This window comes from Sander vitreus, chromosome 2, assembly GCF_031162955.1.
Source record: "Sander vitreus isolate 19-12246 chromosome 2, sanVit1, whole genome shotgun sequence".
In the NCBI taxonomy this organism is placed as follows: Eukaryota; Metazoa; Chordata; class Actinopteri; order Perciformes; family Percidae; genus Sander; species Sander vitreus.
This window is the reverse complement of record NC_135856.1, coordinates 20,717,411-20,740,513: the sequence shown is the minus strand read 5'-3', so window position 1 is coordinate 20,740,513 and position 23,103 is coordinate 20,717,411. Positions and strand designations below refer to the sequence as shown.

At 39.9% G+C, this 23,103-nt stretch overlaps 2 protein-coding genes across 7 annotated transcripts in view; one reads left to right on the top strand and one right to left on the bottom strand.

Moving 5' to 3' along the window:
• Positions 1 to 1,723: 1,723 nt before the first annotated feature.
• mettl14 (methyltransferase 14, N6-adenosine-methyltransferase non-catalytic subunit) lies at positions 1,724 to 15,021 on the bottom strand. 2 transcript variants are annotated; one of them, XM_078260833.1, is made up of 11 exons: positions 14,532 to 15,020; positions 13,823 to 13,911; positions 10,498 to 10,585; positions 9,311 to 9,388; positions 6,932 to 7,019; positions 6,757 to 6,847; positions 6,471 to 6,612; positions 6,027 to 6,119; positions 4,444 to 4,560; positions 4,028 to 4,238; positions 1,724 to 3,887 (listed from the first exon to the last, which is right to left on the bottom strand). In XM_078260833.1, the coding sequence occupies exons 1-11, from the start codon at positions 14,595 to 14,597 to the stop codon at positions 3,586 to 3,588; spliced, it is 1,365 nt and encodes a 454-aa protein (XP_078116959.1). In that variant the 5' UTR covers positions 14,598 to 15,020; the 3' UTR covers positions 1,724 to 3,585. The 2 variants fall into 2 exon arrangements, with proteins under 2 accessions (XP_078116959.1, XP_078116968.1); XM_078260842.1 differs by lacking the exon at positions 6,027 to 6,119 and having other exon boundaries at positions 14,532 to 15,021.
• Positions 13,863 to 23,103, top strand: part of prss12 (serine protease 12) — a 23,892-nt gene continuing 14,651 nt past the window's right edge. The window contains exons 1-8 of one of the 5 annotated variants that reach the window (XM_078260797.1): positions 13,863 to 13,935; positions 15,735 to 16,177; positions 17,927 to 18,065; positions 19,018 to 19,217; positions 19,612 to 19,759; positions 20,432 to 20,610; positions 21,362 to 21,503; positions 21,607 to 21,827. In XM_078260797.1, coding sequence (XP_078116923.1) covers positions 15,811 to 16,177; positions 17,927 to 18,065; positions 19,018 to 19,217; positions 19,612 to 19,759; positions 20,432 to 20,610; positions 21,362 to 21,503; positions 21,607 to 21,827 — 1,396 coding nt within the window. In that variant the 5' untranslated portion in view covers positions 13,863 to 13,935; positions 15,735 to 15,810. Of the gene's footprint in view, positions 13,936 to 13,979; positions 14,357 to 15,734; positions 16,178 to 17,926; positions 18,066 to 19,017; positions 19,218 to 19,608; positions 19,760 to 20,431; positions 20,611 to 21,361; positions 21,504 to 21,606; positions 21,828 to 23,103 lie in introns of those variants that run through there. The other 4 variants (XM_078260821.1, XM_078260806.1, XM_078260790.1 and 1 more) reach the window with 4 other exon arrangements.

Here is a 23,103-nt window from a genome sequence, read left to right as displayed (position 1 = left end):
TGAAATTGTTAACATGCTTTATGCTGCACCTTTCTTTGTAAAGATAGATAGGTAGGTAGATAGACTACAGATGTCTATGATATTCTGATTATCTCCACATGTTGTGGATTGTTCAGGTTCTGACACTTACTTGTATGACCTACATAAAAACAGGATCCTTGAGTTTGCTAACTACGGAGGTGACAGTTGGTTTCTACACACTATTCTATCTTCCATGACGTTAAACATGACAAAGGGACAACACTTTATGCAAAAGATAAGCAATTGAAATTGTTAATATGCTTTATGCTGCACCTTTCTTTGTAAAGATAGATAGGTAGGTAGGTAGATAGACTACAGATGTCTATGATATTCTGATTATCTCCACATTTTGTGGATTGTATGACTGAGATAGCTCTACATTGGTCTAATGCACTGTTTAACTGTTTAGCACACATGGATTTATTAACCAACACAAAGATGATTTGTATAGAGGTACTTAATAGGTGACCTCCTACTTTGTCCAAAAGATAATAAGCACCTTCTGGAATCATTTTGCACAAAAGCTACTGTAATGTTACCTAATTGTCCCAAAGTCTTTTCTGTAATGCCTCTTTTTCATAAAAACTTTTTCAGAGCAGACATCTTGACTTGTCATATCAGGAGAATCACATACAAAACTAATAGCATTAATGATGGTTCAATTTTAAAATTTAGGGGCCCCGTTCCCTAGTTTGGAACCTCTGATTTAGGGTACCTTACTCTCAATCTGTCAGCAAAGACACCTAGTTAACAGTCTCTATCACCTTTAGTGTTGTATTTATGGGAGGCTGTCTTGCCCCAAATAACGATAGGTTGTTTGTACATGCAGCAATTACGACCCAATTTTATGGTTTATTGTGAGGTAGCTGTGTAGTCTACTTGTCTATGTCTCTGCATATTGTAATGTACCTGATGACACTTCTGTATGGATAAGATGTACTGAAACATGAAGGGGAACAGATCAGCAGACATGGGTGGAGACATGGGTAGGACCCGACAACAGATACTGAGAAATTTCCCTTCACATGTTCAACCGGCAGAACAAAAGTAGCTGCAGAATTCAGACTACTACTACTTGATTGCAAAGGTTGAAGGAGGAAGTTGACAATATTTAATCAGTAAGTACCAAAATGTCACATAGCACGGGGACTTCCAAGAATAATTCTGCCATAGGATGAGAGGGGAAAATAAGTTCCAGTTCGACTACATTCTCAAACCTCTGACAGCCAAAGCAGGAAACTCGCTTATGTAGTGTAGCATTGTTATTTTGTTTCTATAAAAAAAAAAATCTTGTGTGCCCAAACAATAGAGAGCATTCTATACAAAGACTACAGGTTTCTAGTAAAACTACATTTAAGGAACTAACTAAATTATTATTTCTTAGGTTTTATTTTTGAGAAGAATATTGAAACACCTCAATATATTTATGTAAAAGATAAATGCATTCTTGTAAATGGAAAATGATCTGTCTGGACTCTGCTTGAGCTCATCAAGTCCATGAGAACCAAGACAAAAGGTTGGTTTCAGTGTTAATCATGTTTCAAGTCACAAATATTATATTTAAAAGTGGTAGTTCCAATCAGGTGACATAATCTTTTCTCAGATCACGAAATTGATACAGCAGCACAAATCTAACCTCTGTTCCAAAAGCGAGAGTGAGGTACAAAAAACATGGGGGATTGAGAGAGAAATCAGGCGTCAAGACAATGTAAACATATTTAAGTAAAAGAAGAAACAACCAATGCTGTAATTTTACAATGTGCACAATGATGTTCGTAATATCACATTTTAAAGGTAATAAAATAAGAACAGCATAGAATAAGAATGCAATGGAAGACACTGGTTTATCCATTGTTTAGTCCTCCTCGTTTATGCCTGTATATATAACACACCACACAGACTCATGCTCATAGTTTCAGGGTTTAGGCCCTAACAGGCACAACAGGAACTGGCAGGGGATTGAGAAATGAGTCTAGCAAATTCTAGTTTTAAGAATGAAGCTAAAAAAGATATAAAACAACACAAGTAACTCAAGGATCCAAGATTTAAAAAACAAAATGCTTCACACAAAAACTGTACAAGACTATGATTCTGCAGCCATGCTAAGGGCTCAGTGGGGCACTACTTAGACATAGTGGTACATTGAGCTAAATGTTATCTACAGTACGCAAACATGATCACAATGACAATTTTTAAACATGCTGAATGTCTGTACCAAATTTCATGACAATCGAGCCACGTTTTACTGAAAACCAAAGAATAGGTCAACCTCTGTGTTGTTCAAGATGAAAAGTCAGGGGACACCAAGGTCAGTAGACTTTTATAAAATGTACAAAATGTAATGGTATCAGGTAGGCAGAGATCACCATTATGCTGACCTTACGTTGCTTCAGGAGGCCATTTTACCTTTTGGTAAAACTGTTAAGCAATGCCAGACCCAGAGCCAACAGAACAATCCAAAGGAACGTGTACTGTACATTTAAGTAGCAGTTAAGAAAGAAGATGTGTGGCATTCCTCAAATGGTCCCTCATTAAGTCTACATGGTTGGCATTTCCCATACGTGCTCAGCACGCAACCAACATTCCAACAGCAGGCAGGCATAGCATGAAAAGAAGATAACAGCCAATCAGCTTTCATGGAGCTGACGCTCATGTTAAATACTTTGGCAACAAAAGCAGTTGTATAAGAGAACAATCCAGTGTTTGATTAGCTGTCATTTTACAGTATATGACCAGCAAATAAACCAACTGTTCCAGCGACAGTGTAACAGCCCCCTGAAATGACATATTGTCTGAAAATTACAACAATCCTCTTATATCTTTACAATAGTGGGGGGTTTTTTTACGTTCAATTTGCTCATATTTGACTTTCTATCACACTCTACATATTAGTGAACTGTTATATTTATTGCACAGCTTCAAATCTTATACTGTGTATCGGGTGCCCGGCAGTGACAAAGATTAAAGAAAACTCTGGCACTCACAGCATGTGAAATTTGATCAGTATAAGAGCTAGATGATCCCATTATGACATTTCTGAGCGGTTCATCCACGTATGGATCCTATTATTTAATTATGTAACCTCTATCTTGATTGATGTGTGAACCTTAACTGTGTAGGCTATATTAATTGCCTTGTCTGATAGTTTTAATTACGCTAATGACGGCTTCTAGCTGAAACACATGCGCTTTTGCCCACATTTAATAAAAAGTTATCTGTGGGTGCCGGAGTTTTCGTTTTCTTTGAACTGTAACAGTTGACATTACATCCATAACTGCATAGATATCAAGGACAAGACATAACCTAATACAAAAAATCCCAAAACACATGAACACAAAAAGTGAAAGGAATGTTTATTCAGACAATACCCACTCAATCTTAAGTATATCCATGAAAAAATATAAACAAAACAAAAATATTCAAAAAGATTGATCACATTTGCTAATCTACTCAGCTGTCAACAATATCATACTATACCCCGACTGCATTACAGATGAGCTTGTGTTTGCAGAGAATGCAGATGGGGATTCCTAGCATCAGTCTGGTTGGCATGAGCTCTTTCTTCTAGCGAGGTGGAAAGCCCCTATGCGGCCCTCCCCTGCCCCTAAACCCTCCCCTGTCCCCACGGAAATTTGGCCGGTTTCTTTCACGGCCTCTGTCTCCGCCTCTTCCTGCATTTGGCCCACCACGCCCCCCTCTGGGTGCTCCGCCACCACGGTCCGACTTCAGCTTAGCAGGGGGAGATTTAGGCCGCAGCCTCTCAATATCCTCGGTGCAGCCAGATAGGTGGGAGTTGACAAAATGCGAGGCATAAGACTCTGGGTTTAAGTTACTGTTTGTCAAAGTAGGACCCACAGTCAGCCAGCCTAGAAGGAGAAGAAAATAAATAAATAGCAACAAGTATTTAGAAACAAGCAGAGGCACGGAGGAAAACTAAACTAAAAGCAAACCTACAACATGCAGTTATTAGCCAACTTTTTGAAAGGAAAGAGCATGTCCATCTCACCTGGTCTGATGGTTGAGTCTCGTCCAAACAGGTGCAACCTCCTGCGGCCCAAACAGAAATGCTCAATTATGTGGAAGATCTCCACAGGCTTCTCTACATTTCCCATCTCAGGCTCCTCGGTGATGATCAAGTCAATGTCCACGTTAGCATGGATGAAATCACCGTCAGTACTCCTACGCACCGTTCCTTTGATTCCCATTAGGCAGTGTTCCTGGAGGGAATATGTTGTATACATCATGATATACAATTTGAACTGGTTTAACTTTACAATTATCATGTGTAGATGACTCTTGTTAAATTGTGTATCTTACATCTACATCAACAGATTTGAAAGGAAAACATAACCCAAAGCACTTAGATTACTGGTATGTAATATTTACATTAACATGAACATATATTTCACATTTCTGCTGTACCTTGGTCCTCTGAAATACTGCTTTTGGGTCCAGTGCCTTGGTCTTCCCTGGGTTATTCTTGTTGGTCTTGATCCAACAGATATCCTCACACCGCCTAAAGCCCCACTTCCTCAAACACTGAAATGGGTGTAATAGGGGAAGTATTATGACGGAGTGTGTACAAGTACTCCTTTTGTGGCTGTTAATATTTACAGGTTAATCTTTTTTAATTAATCTGAGAGGATTAATGCAGACGTGCAACAGTGCATGCACAGTAAGGCTTCCCTTCCCATCTACTGTATGGAACATCATGTAGCAAATCAGAAATGTAAATTCAACTAACAAATCTGGTGAGTCCAGGCAAACAGATTTCTAACTGCTGAAAAGTACATGGCCTACTCTGTGGTTCCAAAAGCAATAATGCCTGTGATTCTCTCAGTTTTACGTACACTAAATACATACAAGTTTCTGAGTAATCTGCACAAAACATCATGTTTTGGCTTCCCAGTTTAGCTGGTATCTTGTTTGTAGTAGTTGAATGCTATTTGAGATAACACAGAATAGTCATTGGAGTTTAACAGCTTTTTCCATTTATCTTACAATAGACAAGATCAGCCTTCCCTTACTAAAGTTGTCTATGCTTCACTTTTTTTCTGTATTTTGATAATGGCACTAGCAAAACATACAAGACAGTTATTTGTTTTTATATTTTTATGGCCTTTAATTGATAGGACAGCTTGAAAATAGTTAAGGGGCGGGAGAGGGGGGGACGACATGCAGCAAAGGGCCGCAAGTCAGATTCGAACCTTGGCCGCTGCCAAGGACTCAGCCTACATGGGGCGCACACTCGACTGGGTGAGCTACAGGTTGCCCAAGAACAACTTTTTTATATTAGACCAAAATTCCTTTAGCAGTTTGCAGTCACCCATTGTCTCTTTTTTTAAATATATAAAACGCAAATGTAAAAATGTACATCAACATCATCAGCTGGCCTCAATACAAATTTCTAGTTTTGGTTTCACTACCCTAGCCCTTGTGACCCCAAAGAATGGACAGACAATGGGGAAAATCCATCCACATTCCCAATGTCAATCATAAAGTTGTTGAAAAAAGAATGCTGTGTAAACATACCTGCCCTGGTAAAGGCTACTACAAAATCTATCTTCTAACACAGAGACAAACTGTGACTCAGTGATACTGACAAGCTCAAACGAGGACATGCGTCACACCATTGACAGCAACAATACAATAAGTAAGTAAATAATACAGTTTGTTTTGACAGCTTGCTGGAATTAAACCATGGTGTCTCTGCGGAGTGGCTTAGCCTTGAATAGTCTGGTATGAACATATGACGTATAAGGTTTTCAAAGCTGTTGTCATAACATCACACATGCCACAGTTGCCTAACTCAGTTTTCCGATGCACACTGAACCAGTGAGTTCCTGAATGACTTGAAAATGGCAGTTTTAAAAAATAACTTTCATGCCTTGATTTGCAAAACCTTGTAAAACCAGTAAAGAATATGAGATGTACTATATTGGACACCGAGTAAGAGTTTGCCTGTAATTAAATGTATGCTTTGACTAAATGAGCGATCATGTTACCATTCTGCCCAAGTCCAGGCCTTCACCAGAGCCACACCAGAGAAAAACAAAGGAACGTGGAGCTGATATCTCCTCAATTTCCAGTTTCATGATCTAAAATAGCAGCGAGCAGAGAAGGAAAAGAGGGGTGAGTGAACACAATGTCAAAATCATTCATGCAGAATGGTGTGTGTATGTGTGTTGCAGATTCTTATCTGTAAGAGGGAAACCAATACACATTGTTCCTGGAAGTTATTTAAGCCTGCCTGCCCAGATTCACATTCACACAGTAGTACATTCATACACTTTCATACATACACTTACCTTAAATTTCAGTTTATAATTGTTATAGCCTACCTTCTTTGTTGTGACCTATGAACCAGCCATAACAATGTTCTATCTATTCACATCATACTAGGACAAACTGCTTAATGCAAACCAGTATAAGAAGCATACTGTACATACATCATCCCAGGTCCAGAAGCGTTCGGTGTGGCTGATGCCTGATTCTCTGTAATATTCCTCTAAGGGAGGTTCAAGAAGAATTACATCAAACTTGCACTTCAAATCCTGTAGGTCAAAGTGTTCTGGATCAGCCTGGAGGTACCTGAACACATAGACACACACACCTTAAATAGCAAACCTTTTTCAAAATAGTTGATGCCAACTGCCAAGTCATTATCTCTGGGTGTAATCACATTGGCGTTCAGGTAAATATTTACTCTAATATTCACATCATCATTTAACATACATGGGAGGGGTGTTGGTGGTGGAGATGAGTTCGTCCTTCAGTCTAATCAGCTCTCGAAGCTTTGGGTATTCTTCAAATCGGTCAGCCAAGCCTGAACCACAGATGACAACCAGGTCAGAACTACACACAAGCATGCACATGTACATGAAACAAATACACACAAGCCTACACTTACCAACATCTCTGATGAAGTTCTGTGGCCTGTGCCCTGTGTCGACAAAGTGCTGACAGTAGTCATTGTGAGGGTTCAAACTCTGGGTACCCTGAAAATGAATGAAATAAGATAAATAGGATGAGCAGGAGAGAGGGTCAAAAGAAAAATATATCTGAACAAACAGAGACAAAATAAAAATGAATAGCTTGATGTGTATTGACGCATTTTAGTGCTGATATATAAAACTGAAAAAGCTCTAATTGGAACTGCAAGTTCTAATTCAATTTCTGCAATATCTAAAAAATTAAATATTTTTTAAAGGGGCTGAACTTGAAATATTGAAGAAAAAAAAAAAAACAGCGGGCTGGGATTGCCTCCACATGGCTCTCACAGACCGTTCCCCAATTCATGATAGTTTACATTTTTTCACAGTCATAAACACTAACATGCACACACGACCGGACTGGCTATTAAAACAGGACGCCATTACTCCACTTTATCTATACATAGCAAATATATATATTTTTTGCTGCTATATTAATATTCTGAATATTGAGTACAGCTACTTTAAATCTTTTATTTTATTTTTTATATGAGGAAAAAAAACACTTTCTAAATGAAATATTATACTATGGAATACTTATTTTCGTAACAATCAAGTACCAAAAACTAAGTGATGTGGTCCTCCTCTCCTACTTCAATGCCTATCGAATCTCTCTCTTTCTCTCCCTGATCCTGTCTTTCACTGGTTGAAGCCTGAAAATATTGTAAACAAATTAATAACATAATTAAATTACACTGGTCGGACTGTTCAGCTCTGTTTCAGACTGATACCTCCGGTTCAGGCTGGTCCTCATCCTCAACACGGGCCTTTTTCAGTTGCGGAAAATACTTTTCAATACTCATCTGGATTTAAGCAGCAAACATTCAGCGTAAGAGTAAAAAAATGACATAACATTATTTATAATACATTTATTTGATTCACAGCTGCTACATAGTGTTTTGACCTCAACAACCCAACTGCATTTTACTGCAAACTTGGGACTAGTTAACTTTCTAAAGCAGGCACAATCGCTTGTTTGCTAAGAGTTGGGTCGGGACTCAACATTGTATTCAGAATATAAAATATTTTTATAGCCCTTTTAAGTGTGTGATTGTGTAAAGGTGTTCACGAGATAGATACCAACAGTTCGTGAACTTGTGAATTTCGCCAGCCGTCTTCTCTCCTTTATGGAGACAGACGCTGTGTGCACGGTGGGCTCGATGGTGTTTTAAGCCTCCAATGTCGCCTTACAGGCAGCTAACCCTCACCTTAACTCTTGAAACATAACCATTGCCGCACTGCCTGGAAGGCGACGTTGGGGGCTAAAAACACCAAACACCGCACGGTGGAAGGAGCTGTGTGTGTGTGTGTGTGTGTGTGTGTGAACTTGTTTATCAAGGTTTGAGATATGAATGGCTGATGGGTGATGCACACCTGATACAGATACAGTACGATCTTTATCCGACTGCTTGGGCTTTTTTGTGTCTTTTAAGTCAGCCAAATGTCACAGGTTTTCCTATTGCATCACACCATCTAGTCACCAAGTCCACGCAGAGCATTTTGTAAATTAATGAATAGAATTTTGACAGACTAATTAGCATCACCAAGCCATCTCATGAGTTGGAATTTAACACCGTCTTTTTAAGCAAAAGTTGATACTGATAATGCTGGTGAATGTGATGGGGCAATCAGGAACTGTTGACATGTACAGTGTGGGTCTGATATAATTTCACTTTGACGTGGCCAAGTCTCATTGCTGAAAGTGAGACTTACACAAACACATTGAAAAGATGTGCATTGAATATGTAATGTACAACCTTGGACAATTTTAAGATGCACAGTGATGGTCCAAAAAGGATCACAGTTAGTTATTTTTCTTTGGAAACAAAATTGTTATTGCACCTGAACATGATAAAAGAACAGAAATCTATCTTCACTTTTAAAACCGCACCGTACCAGACATATGAATTAAACTATCTTTGAATACAATACAAATTGAAATATACAATGTGTCGCCACATTAAATCACAATGCCACGAAAAAGTATTCACAAGCTAGAAGCATAATCAGCACGTAGGTATTGTGAATCCACAGCTGTGGTCAGCCCCTCCCTTTCGTATACAACAGCAGTTCATTACGGTTAGTTCCAAATATGCTATGAATGTACAGAGCTGTCAGGCAGTATAACCCACCTGAACACCTGTGAGATTTAGGATCTCTTCTTCCTGCTGATTTCCCACAAATGTTGCCAGAACAGTATTACCACTGCAATTGTAGATTGCTTACATACTCACAACTGGTAACACAAAACAACGTGCCCAATACTACTACTTTAAAGAGACAGCAAGTTGTCCAACCTTAAGGAAAGTACTTGAGTCCTTGTACACTTCCTCATATGGGTTGCTTTCATCCGGCAGTTGCACCTCGACCTCTTCCTAACACACAACAACACAATGAGGTTAATATGTTTGTCTACGAACACAATCTCTATCTGTAATGAGAGGCACGTGTATTTTGTAGATGAATACAACTGAAAAGAAATTGATCATAAAGCAATTTTAAAAAATTCGAGTGGAATCAAAATCATGAGAACATTACTACCTATAATAACAAATAAATGAGTATAGAAGTTGGGATAACAAATAGAGGGAAACACATAAAACATATTGAAGGGCTTACAGTTAAATAGTCAAGATTCTCAGTTTCAAATCAGTCAGCTGGAAAATAAAAGAGTAAGCAGAGACAATATCAACCCCCTTATTCTGCCCATGTCATATTCAACCCAAAGTCATTAACAGTTAACCTCAAGCTTCACAATATGCTGAATTATTTAAATTTGATAGAACCTACAACCTAACCCCCATGAAGATTACATTTAAACATGTTCACAGCTTCTGTTCTGTACAAAATATATAAAAATAAAATTTAAGTAAATAAATTTTAACGGAAGCAGGATAGATAAACGTACAGGTTTCTAGCCTGAGATGCAGGGCAAAATCAAATCGCGGTAGATCGGGCTGGGTTTACCCAGTCTAGACCATACCCAGACTATATCCAATATATGTACGTGTCGTTTGGCAAATCTTTGGAGCTAATAAGAACAAATCAAAGCCCTACTATTTAGACTACTTTCAAAAGACCTGGCTTATAGCCTGAGATCCTCAGGCAACGGCCCTATTTACAGTCCCACTGTCCAGACAAAAGACCAGGAGGGACCACACTTTTGTTTCCACTGCCCTGATGAACAAACTGCCTGAGAAGATGCAGTTTGTTCAGTCTGTGTCATTTGAAATCCTCCCTCATACATACTCACTCCCCGGCTTGTCCTGAAGTTTCATCCATTACATGTTCTTTGTTTTATCTGCTTTTGTTGTTTCCTACTGATGTTTTATTCATATATTTTGATTTAATTGTCAATGTAATTGTGGTTTTATACTTTAAATCACTAACATTTGTTTTGAAAAGTGCTATATTAATCAGGTTTATTATCATTACAATAAGGTGGAGACTTTTTTTTTAACCCATGCAGATTCATAATGATCACCTTTTGTTCTTCCACATCTTCCTCTGTGTCCTCTCCCTCTGTCTGTGCCTTTCTTTTGGAAGGTGCGACAGAACTGTCAAATGAAGCTCTGCAAAACACAAACAGCGGAAATACATTCCCTGATTCTGTGGCTTAGTAATGCACAAAATCAACATTTTAGCACTGACAATGACAAGACAAAACTGGCAAGCAAGCTGGACAAATGTTTACGAAAATATGTTAAAGAAGAAACGAGAGGAGCTGGTGAATGTCAAAAAGTGAGTGTATTTAATATGCTCAATATATGCACAAATACAAGGACTAGGTCTAAATGGCACAAATAACTTAAAATGGCTTGGACTGGAAGCTTTTGTGTTCTTCATGCCATTAAGTCCCTACATGTGTACACATGTAGCATATTCAAATCTTTAACATTCCTCCTTTCAACTGCACCCCCTCCTTTCTTCTTTCTCTTAAATATGCAATATGTAATAGCTAGCGTTTAAAATAGATACTGCAGTCCAAATTCAAAATACTGGAGAGTCGTCTCCCCTGGCCCCTCCTCCCCAGACTCGAAGTTCACGGAGGTTGCCAGGTTGAGAACGCAGCATCAAACAATGTTGCTAGACGCTTGTCTCACATAGTCAGACTTTACTCCACAGCACAGCGGAGTAGCTAACGTTAGATGCTGGCTATGTTGACAGTCCGTGCTCACGCGGAGCTCTGTACCTGACTGACAATCCCCCTATCTCAGCCTAAAATGACAGCAACAACCGCTAAAACAGCATGACCTCGCTGTCCTCTCTACCCGACTGACAAACACTTTCAGGGCTTAAAATTACAGCAACAACCACAAAAAACAGAGCAAACTCACAGTCCTCTCTACTCGATTTACAGCCACCCTTTACTCACCGTTTCTTGGCTACGGCCGCTGAACAGGCTACACGTTGTAAACAGCTGTGGCCCGCCTGCCTGCCTGGTCCTCCGGTAACGTTAGCAATTATCAAGTGTTAGCAAGCTGGCGTTAGCCAGGACCAGTCGGGATCACTTAACTGGCTATGTCTTAATTGCTTTTATGAGTAACTAACTTGAGTACTCTATATAACTCAATTTGAGTACACAAATGTACAAATGTTGAAATGACTGAAAATGCCCGTCCCTAGTAGTCGTGATAAATTAGCCTGAAGCTAATGCTTACCTGTTCTGGAGGGAATTAGCCAACTCTGCGTCCTTTTGGGCTCTAAGCTGTCTCCATCTTTCAAATACATCTCCAATATTTACCCGGGTTTTGTTACGTCTCTGGTCATAAAACGGTTAGAAACATGGCAAGGTTTATTTAGGTCGGTCATTTATTGTATCAATAATATTCCATGGCCATCATAAGACAGATAACCATCTTTTTAATTTAACTGCTCATATTTAGAAAACATTGCATTTTGGGAAACAAATCTTATCAGCGTCCACACTGATTATAGGAACACTCATGTTCAATGCATTTTTGCTTGATATAGATTAATCATTCAAAAGCTACAAAAAGGCTGATATTATTCTTGGAATTCTTGTCACTCCCTTTTTGCTTAATTTGACCAATATTTTGGTAATTGAGTCTGGTTCATACAGTGACTATTGCATTATATTGGAAGGTGTTTTTTTGTTCTCACTGGCTGCAAGTTAGTCATGTTCCCAAGAGTGAAGTTGAGCCTAGATCCCAGTGTGGCTCACTGGCCATTATCTTTATACGGTAGCAAAATCCCTTGCAGGGCAATCAGGGAACTTGTGCATTTGTGGTAAGCTGTTCGTTGGTGCTTGTGGTAATTTGTTATATTTGTTATTGGAAATGACAGTAATGTTGTTTTTCAGGTAAACAAAGTGGCTAAAGCTCTCTATGGATTATCTTACAGACGCTCCTTCATTAATTCATTCACGTAAGACTAAATTTGAATCACTGACTAATTTTTATACATTTATTTTAACTCTCTTCTAAAAGTGTTGCTGTCTCTTTTTGTCAATGTAGGAGTGGATCAGTGAAAGTGGACATGACCCTTGTGTACACAGATAAAAACTCAGTTCCTTCACCAAGCATTGCAACTTCACAATTCAGCAATCAACTTACAAGCAGCTCTACTTCTCTGAACATTATATCAGGCAGCGTTTCTACACGTAAGTTATTGGAGACTTAAAAGTCAAACGTTGTGAATTTATGGTTAAAGGTCCAATATGTAATACTGACAGCTAGTGTTTAAAATAGTCACTTCAGTACAAATTCAAAATACTGGAGAGAGTTGTCTCCCCGGACCATCCTCCCCAGACTCGAAGTTCACGTTGGTTGCCAGGCTGATACCGGAGCATCCACACCAATGTTGCTAGACGCTTGTCTCACATAGCCAGACATTACTTCACAGCACAGTGGAGTAGCTGACGTTAGATGCTGGCTATATTGACAGTCATAAAAGCCCGTGCTCACATGGAGCTCTGTACCCAACTGACAGAAACACTTTTTCGGATTAGAATTACCATAGGAAATGCTAAAAATCCCACAACCTCGCCATCCTCTTCACACGCCAGACAGACACACTTACTCAGCTTAGAATTACAATAGGAACCGCTAAAAATACCACTACCTTGCTGTCCTTTTCCACAAGGCTGAACACACTTAGGCTTAGAATTTTGTCGGGTAAAATCACCTGTTCGTTTGTTTGCTGCTTTTATGGCTGTATTAACCTTACAGCTGTAGCGCGCTGGGCTTACGTTTTTACAGGTATATCTGGCAACCCAGCCTGGCTGACAAACTGGGTTGATAACAACAAACAGGCCAAAACACAAACAGAAATTCTGTCACGGAACGGAAATTTCAAGAGGAGAAAAAACTGGCTTTAGCATTGTTGTCAAAAAAGATAGTATTTCAGCTTAGCATGTTTCCTTAATATCGGATGACATATTAACTGTTGGATTTAACCCTTGTGTTGTCTTCCCTTCCCTATATATGTATGTCCCTTCCCACATTTTCAGCACTTATTTCTACGTCCAATATTTTCTGATATAAAACAAAAATTTAAAACGGGCCAATGTGACCCGAAGTCAACACAAGGGTTAGTACAGTAAATATATTACAAATTGCACCTTTAATACTAACCTGTTTGGGTAGCCGTTTTACCAATTTACGAGAGTTGTTTCAGTTCACCTCATTAATTAAGAAACTGTGCAGAACATGGGGAGAGCTAAAATGCAACATGTGTACTCTTTCCAAGTCTCCTTTTACTTTCTAATGTCTCCCAATCCTGCCCTGATATGCGTTTTCCTGTAAACATCCTTGACATTTGTTCACTGTTTTTGGGTTATATCTTACCTGCATGATTCTCTTGTCTCCTCTATCTCCTTTAGTTCATCTTTACTGTTGAGGACAGCTCCGATACTGTCTGCGCTTTCAGCTCCCAACTGTGGTCAGACAAGAATGAGAAAGTCAGTGCAAAGTCACATATTCTCAAATTCTACTATTGTCTCCTTTATTATATAATGTATTGTTGTACTCAACGTTGTCTGTCTCAGTATTTTGTACTGCTGTTATGTAGCTCCAGGTTTAATAATTTCCCTCGAGATTAATAAAGTTCCATCTTATCTTACATCTTTTACATATAACGTTAACGTTACTCTAAATTAATGTTGCTCGATTTCCCTGTAACGTTATATGTATCCTAACTGACATGTCATGCAACGATGTTAATTGTGTTAAGGTTAACGTTAGCTAGCTATAGTGGCTCAAATAGCTTCAACATGTTGATGTTACGTTCATTTTACATGTAGCTAGCTACAGTGCGTATGTGCCAACAGTCCACTCGAGAGCGAAACATGCGGATATGTCAGCTAAATTATCATCACCCATGTGTGTAACGTTATTTATTATTCACCACACAGTCGAAAATTAGTTTTCATTACAACAATTCTGTAATCTAGATAGCAGCGCCACAGTTGGTCAACAGATAACGTTAGCTATAGCTTACGTTAGCTCACTTAGCTAACGTTACTTGCTAACAACAAGAGGCTCACAGTCCACTTGCCTGTTGAGCTAAAAGCTGCCGCCTAAGTTTTTGTCGCTCGCGGATCTCTTGCAGTCGGCTGTTCATTTCTTTAGTTGCAATGTTTAACTGTCTTAGTATCCTTGTTCGTTGTTACATTAAAACTTTTCATATAAATGTGATTAGCTAGCTAGCTATAACGGTAACTTATATTATTAGCAAACAATTGACTAGTGTAGCCGTTAAAGTCACAATGGGTGTACTCGTTATGGACACCGGGGCGCTCGGGTTCGATTTTGAGTCTTGGCGACGTAAATTAAGTTAACCGCTACAATAAAGTGTTAAAGACTCCGGTTGCGACTGCTCAATGGCTGTTGTCTCAATAATGTATACTGAGGCGCTTTTTGCATCCGCAACGGTCCTGGTAGCCCGGTTTGAGTGGATCAACCGGCGAATGGAGCGGTGTATCGAGTAAGTCCGCCAACCTGGGCGAGTTTTGGCGTACGCCGGTGTAAATTAAGAGTGAACACCCGCACTTGTGATAGAATAGACGCGGCGTGATTATGTCACCAGATAGGACGCTTCTGTTTGACGTTTCCAAATTCCTCCTCCAATCAGATAATACCATGGATACTATATTTTAGACACTAGAGGCGCTATTAAGTCCATTTCAGTCTGCATGTCATCAAAGATGCTCTATCATGTTCATCTTTGGCTGTATGATCTATGTGACTTGCGTTAGATAAAGTAGACTATGATAAGATAGGTTAAATATAGTGAAGGTTAGTGTTAGAGGACATTTCTTAAAATGACAATGCAACAAAGTTCAGAAAGCATACGCCTTAATAAAACTTGCTTTTCAGTAAACCCAAGCAATCAAATAAGCATTTGGTCATGAATGTTGTCTCAACAAAAAGCCATTTCTTAACGTTTTGGGAGCCCTATGTGGATTACTTGGGATTAGCCTATACATTATTTAGGCCTAAAGTTATTAGCCTATTATACAGGATGGGTTCCCCTTTACTCCCTGTAAATTTGACCTTTGATTAATAGCCTACCATATAGGCCTATTGAATGGTATACAATTTCCACATATAATTAAATGGTGTTAAATCGCAATATGGAAGGAATGTACTGCAAATATGGCCTATAGCCTGTATGTTATTACATTTTCGTTGGGGGCTGCCTGTCCATTAGCACAAGCAAATAGGAGTTTCATTGATCCGCGTCGTTTCTCCTTTCCAGGTTCTCACTCTCGTCCCACGGCAGGGCGATGAGGCTGACTGAAAATCGTCTCCTCTGCTGATGATAGAAGCTACTGATGGTCTTCGCTGCCTACAACCAGAGACCTAACATGAATTTGGCATTGCTTGCTCTAACAGCCGCGCTTTTGGCTGCGGATAGCGGCTTCTGTTATTCCAGCAGCGTCCCTTCATTCATCCTGCCGTTTACTGACTGCGTCCAGAGCCGTGGGAAAGACGGTTTCTACCGAGGAGCTATAGACGTCACTGAGTCCGGCACCCGGTGCATGAACTGGACCGAAGTGGCCGGCTTCAAGGAGCGCTACCCGGGAAAAGGAATAGGAGAACACAATCACTGTCGCAACCCGGACGGCAGGATCCGACCCTGGTGCTTTTTCAGGAACCACAAAGGCAGAGTGGACTGGGGGTACTGCGACTGTAAACAAGGTAAACACGCAGACCTAATAGACACACAGCATTATAGGATTTCGTTGGGATTCATAATTGTAAATGTGTAATATATCCCTGTAACTTAGGTTTTTAAGTTGGTGTGAAACTGTGTTAACAATTTTCTAGCTCCATTGTGTTCAACTCAGGAAGCCCATGCTGAAGTAATTAGACAGGACACACCTTCCGTGTCCCAGGTGTGAGTACAGTGTATGCAGATGGCAAGTCTAAGCACATTTGTGTTGTAATGAGTGCACAGGTATTTGCTTATGGTGTGTTGTACGCTACACGCCATATAGGCCTACTCAGAGAGTAAAGTGAGTAGGCTCAATAAAATCACTCTTGTCACATTAAAATAGTTTGACATGTGGAACACCATATTATCACCTAACACCTATCAAGTATACAGGCTTGGACTACTAAGTGTTGCTAAAATCAAAAGTAAAGGCAAAGTGGGCTATACATCTCTGGATTGATGAAAGGTAGAGGTAAGAGAGAGTGGTGAAAGGAATAGTGTGAGATTTCCATCTGGCACAAGCAGCATATGTGGTATTTTCAGTCTTGTAGTGTGTAGGCACAGCATGGGTAAATGATTTTCTTGTAATTGATACATGGAATTGACATACATTGGTCCTGTTATTAAAGATGTTTGGACAATTACACACCTTTTGAAGGGGTGGCCACATTCTGTTCATTCTATTTTTTTTTTTTTTGAAAAAGACAAAACAAAACAAAACTTAAGAAATGCTGATGGCAGTAAGAGGCAGACGTTCACGTGTGTGTGTGTGTGTGTGTGTGTGTGTGTGTGTGTGTGCACGTGAACATGCACTCTTACAATCTTTGTTGCCATAATAACCCAAATATACCAAGTGATACACACAACACAATCAGGTTACTCCAACAATAAACAGCATGCACCCACACCCACACACACACACAGACACACACACACACACACACACACACACACACACACACACACACACACACACACACACACACACACACACACACTCTGTAACCATCGGTGAAACACTCAATTCCAAATCCTAATTAGCTTGTGGCTAAATTAATTTAATCAGTGATATAATCAATTGTATGGCAGTGAGGTATGAGGCCATACAGGGTAAATACATATTGTATTCTTTGGGGAAAGCTTAATATGCATTTGCTGTGAAAAACACAACCAGTACATAGTCAAACAGCTGCTTTATTGTCCTATATATGTATTATTTTTAACAGCACTATATTTTTATCTTTATCGTTTTCTTTTTACAGTCTAGTTGTAATGTGACAACACAACACACACATAAAACATTATGTCAATGGATGTCAGGAACTGAAGTGCAATGAGACCTTCTACATGCAGCTGTTTTGATGCTGACAGATTCATTGGATCATTTATAAGACAGTTGTACGCCTCTATATGTGCTTTCCTGCCATCTTTACAAAATCAAATACAACCTGCTCCCCCTTTCTCTTTTTTTTCAACTTGGATTGAGCAGTTTCTCTTTTTTCGCTTTGCACCCACTTCTGCCCCTTTTATTTTTTTCCCTGTCTTTCATCCTTTTCCCTTTACTCTCTTTCTGTTTTTCTTAACACCCTACTTATATATTTTAATATGGTGTGACTTGGTGTGTATCTTTTTTGTGTCATCTTTTATCCATTTTATATATTGTATATCTTTTATATTTTGTATGTGCTGGATTACTACACATCCACTGTTCTCCAACCCTCTTTCCAACCCAGGCTCTGTACGTCTGCAAGGAGGTCGCTCCAAGCTAGATGGCAGGGTGGAAGTCTATCTGGGAGGAGTGTGGGGGTCCGTGTGTAGCGATGACTGGGGGGACGAAGACGCTGCAGTGGTTTGCAGACAGCTGGGCAAGGGGTGAGAGAGAGCACACATGCACACACATGCGCTCAGGCATGCACTATTTTCCGCTCTCCGTCTGCCTCCCCTCTTATATACGTATTCAGACACAGATGCAAGTACAATAACCATGTGTAATGTAAAGCTACAGAGGTCTGACATATGGTAAGAGTGAGATGGAAATTTAGTGGGAATGTTAGAGAATTTCACAAGATATCAGACATACTCATGCACTCTCTTCACAGTCTTTGTACTTTTCTTGTGTGAACCTTGCATTCCAACCCCCCCATTCCCCAGAGGTATTTAAATACCTTCAGTGCTCAGCTATTTACCTTGTTACCACCTCTCTCTTTCTTTTTCGACTGTCTTCTGGTCTTGCATTTTAAGATGCTTTCATGCTAGAAGAGCCACAGATCTGCTGGGTCTCGAGGGAGCCTGTAGACAGATCATGCATATCGACAGTGTTCATAAGCTGGGGTGTAGATAGTTGAGAAAGTGTATTATTTCCCTGGGGAACAGAGGCATTCTGTGCACTTACTACACGTGTTAACACTAACACCAGCGCTGGCACGCATGCTGACATGAACACATGCCTGTGTCTGCATATTCACACAGGAGTCAGTCAATGAAAGTCCACAGCGGAAAGGAAAGAGGGCAAATGTCAGCCATATGTCAGCCGGTATTGTTGTTGATGACTTTCACGTCGCCAGTTATTGAAGCTGTTGGGTGTGAAACTGCTGACCGCATTGACCCTGGAATGGCAGATCATGAACATACAAATGGCTCAATGTTACTGCTACCAGGCGGCTGCTGTACTTTTTCCTCTGAGATTGGCCGCCTGGCTGCAGGATTCATTTCAGGTGATTTGAAAAAAGAAGAGCCAAGCAACTCTAATTGAATTTTTCTTGAAAAATGTTCAAATGTCTTGTATTAGTAAAAATAACTTGTTTGCTTATTGATCCCATTTCAGGATCTCAGGTCATGCACGTGCAGTTCCCCTGTTTCGTCCAAGCATGGCCAAGCTCCATTGGAGGGCGGTCCATTGCCAGGGAGAGGAGCCAGACCTGCTCCTGTGTCCTAAGACTGCTTGGAATGGAGGGGAATGTTCTCTGGCTGCAGCCATCACATGCACACAGCAGCATGGTAGGCCCTCTTCATGGGGAATTATAGGTCTGTGATGAATGGATAGAGGTTTGGATGAATATTTAATACGATCTGATAGCTCAACAAACCTTCAAAAATTCTACAATCCCTACTCAGTTTTAGAACTGTCCTGAAAATAAACTTTAAATAAACAAAAAAATCTCCTATTATCCTGTTCTCTAAATGTAGCACTTGCAGTAGATCAGCATACTTGATGAAGTTGATGTATTTGCATGATTCTTGCACTTTTTGGGGTTGTACCAAAATTGTAGAATGCACTTATTCGCATATATTAAGTCGCTTTGGATAAAAGCATCAGCTAAATAAATGTAATATTTAAAAAAAGTCCCTGCATTTTGTGTCAGCCTGCATAAGTAGACTGTGAAAATGTGTGCATTCATGCTTGTGTTCGTTTCAGCAGTAGTGACACTCCCTATACGGCTGGTGGGGGGTCGATCAGGGTCAGAGGGCACAGTGGAGGTCTTCCATGCAGGGCAGTGGGGTTCCATATGTGACGACCAATGGGACGACAGTGATGCAGAGGTGGTGTGTCGACAACTGGGGCTGAGGTGATAGGGCACACACACACACACACACACACACACACACACACACACACACACACACACACACACACACACACACACACACACACATATTAATGTTAATATTCACATGTATTCCAACTGGTAATTAGCATAAAGGAAATAAATTGTGAGTATGAGAGTAAGAGGAAAACGTTTAGATGTAGATGTAGAGACGTTTAGAAGCTTAGATGAGTAACTGTGGGTGTCCTGTCTGTCTCTCTTTATTTCCAAAAGTATGAGAAGTATTCTTTCCATTCGGACACACAGAGAGAGAAGCGAGCAGTAAAGAACATCTGGGGGTCAGATAATGAATCAGGCTCATTGTTCCTGCATGAATTCTAGGACCACAGAGATATGCATATTTAGCAACGCTGCACTCTCTGCAAATGTCCGTGTGTGCATTTTTTGTGTATGCCACTGTGGTGTTGGTGTTGCAATATTTATGTTTGCACGGATATGCGTGGCAATTTCTCAAAAATCTATTTGAAATACAGTAGGTTTATTTGATTCAATTTCCAGATTAAACAAATACTGCATCCTATACCACATAGTTTGTAAGTCAAACAGAGCCCGTCTGTACATCTGTTTTTAATTGTATCAGTATTACTGCAAACCAAACCTTCTATTCTTCTGTACCCTGTCTTTTCTTTGCAGCGGTGTGGCGAAGGCATGGGGCCAGGCACATTTTGGCAAGGGTTCAGATCGTGTCTGGCTGGATGAGGTGCGTTGCACAGGCAATGAGCTCACTCTGGAGCAGTGTCCAAAAAGTGCCTGGGGGGAACACAACTGTCTGCACTCTGAGGATGCAGGAGTGTCCTGCAACCCTCTTACAGGTAGAACAACACCTGACTCAGCATTAGCAATCTATGATATTCATAAATATATGCAAGTTTAATGCAAACATAGTTTACATATAAAGATATGGAAGCCCTTCCTGGAATTACCACCTTATCGTGGCGAAGGATTTGCACATGACTGTGGTATTGTGTGTGCTGGGTAACTGGAAGGCCTACATTGAATAGAGCAATCATTAATGTTATTAGTTACACCCATGCTTTTATTGCTATGACAAGTCAAAATGTTCTCTTTAAAATGTGAAAACATCTCTTTCCCACATGAGCTCGCTCCTGGTACCAGCGAGGTACTGTATTTTAGGAGAGTTAATGGTGGCCAGGCCCAGAAATATGGAGGTTGACTATTGCTCAGCCTGAGCAAACAATGTGGGAAAGGTTATGTGTGGTTTTACCACACACAAGGAGAGGAATAAGAGTCTGGCGGGTTTCCAGGTGACCAAAGTGTGAAATCTTAAGGACTAAATTCTGGCTACAGACATTGGCTCCGAACAGCATCTCCCAGTGCTGTTTTATCATTACTGTTTTGTCGGAATAATAAATTGAAAAAAAATGTTTCTATATTGTGATCAAAAACAATAACTTAAAACGTACAAAGCCATAAAAAATATCTATTTGTAATTTATTTATGTATTTATTCAGAAAACTGTTTTAATGAGGATTCAAGGTTATGAAAATGTATCGTCCTTAGCGAGGACATTGCCTAACTCTCGGTCTTTCTCTTCCTCTCCAGATGGCTCTGTTAGGTTGGTAGGGGGCACCAGTAGCTATGAGGGACGTTTAGAAGTATTTTACCGTGGTCAGTGGGGGACAGTGTGTGATGACGGCTGGACAGACTCTAACACACAAGTTGTGTGCCGAGAACTTGGTTACAGGTAATGTGAAGTATATACTCCAGACAGGCACATACACATGCACTCTTGGTACTTATTAAGAAGTAAAAATGTGTGTTTGTGTGTGTACATGTCTACCTTGTAGATTAGGTGAGACTCTCCTTTCTGAAGGACTAGACATCACCTCAGTCCCACGCTTCGGGGTGGGGTCAGGTCCCATTCTTTTGGATGATGTGAGCTGCACAGGGAAAGAGCCTAGCCTATTGCTGTGCAACAGGAAGGAGTGGCTCCGCCATGACTGCACACACCATGAAGATGTGAACATTGCATGCAGCGCTGATCGCAATGGAGAAAGTCTTCCAACGAGTAAGACAGAATATTATCTTGCCGTAAGACTTCAGAAGGATGCAGATAGCATAGAAACCATTAATGGGCGAGAGAGGCTCAATGTAACCTGTAAAATGTTGGGTATGTATGTGGTTAGATACTGATATTATTTATATTATGTGCATATGTAGATTGTCACTGTTTTTAGACTTTGAAAAACAAAGAGCAGTGCTACTTGAAGCTTGATTGAAGTTTGTTATAACAACACACATGGAAACGTAATGTCTGTGTGGGTTGTGCTCGAGGTTAGATGTGGAAAGTTTGCAAGTTAGCAAGCACACAAGTGGGCAATCTCTAAACATTTCTGGCCAGTGTTTAAAGAAAATCGGTTGTGACGCAGGTATTTGCCTTCATAAATGGTAATGGTCTTTCTCAAAAATCCCATTGCGGTTTTAGAGTTGATCAAGACGGAAACTCCACTCGCAACACCCTTAATGATCGTTTGTAATATTCTCTTTTGCTTATTTTAGTCAATGTTAAGGCTTTTCATTTTGTTGATCATTTGATTTTTTGACATCTTAAACAATGAGTGGGTGGTATTGGTTTAGATTGGTTACACTCTTATCGCTCTTTTGTGTTGCCATTGTTGAATACAAATCATCCATCCCCTTTGAATTAAGGGGAGCCGCAGGCTTTAGTCCTCATCCTGTTGTATTTTCCATTCATATGCCTCATAACTGAAAGATAAAAGTGTCTGTTAGAAGCAGACTTTTAACTAGATCTATTTCTCTTATGATTGTAGCAACCTCTGAAAACTTATTTTAGTTCATTCCAATAAATCAGAACTCATCATCATAGGTCCAGAGGTAGAATCTTCTCTCATCTTGGTTTACTGTTTTCTAATATCATATATTATTATATACTGTATAATATAATTATAATACTGTGCATATTATATCTACACTGGTTACCTGTGCATTTTAGGGTTGACTTGAATGTGTATTCTAATCACTTTTATAGCTCATATGGGGTAAGCTCCTGACTGCTGACCTTTTACCCCCCTATTAGCTGAGTTCTGCCTGAGATCCTCTGGTTGTTCCCTTTTAGTGACTCCTAGGTGCAGACTAAAATCTATCAGTGTTTGCCATCTGGGCCCCTCAACTCTGGAATGATAGCTGGATGAGATCAGGCTAGCAAGTTTTTAAAAATCTTGTTTAAAATAACAAAAACAAGACATTATTCTAGAAGGACTTTTACTGAAATGACTCCTGTACTTTATTTGCTGATTGTTCTTATATATTTTTATTCCCTTTGA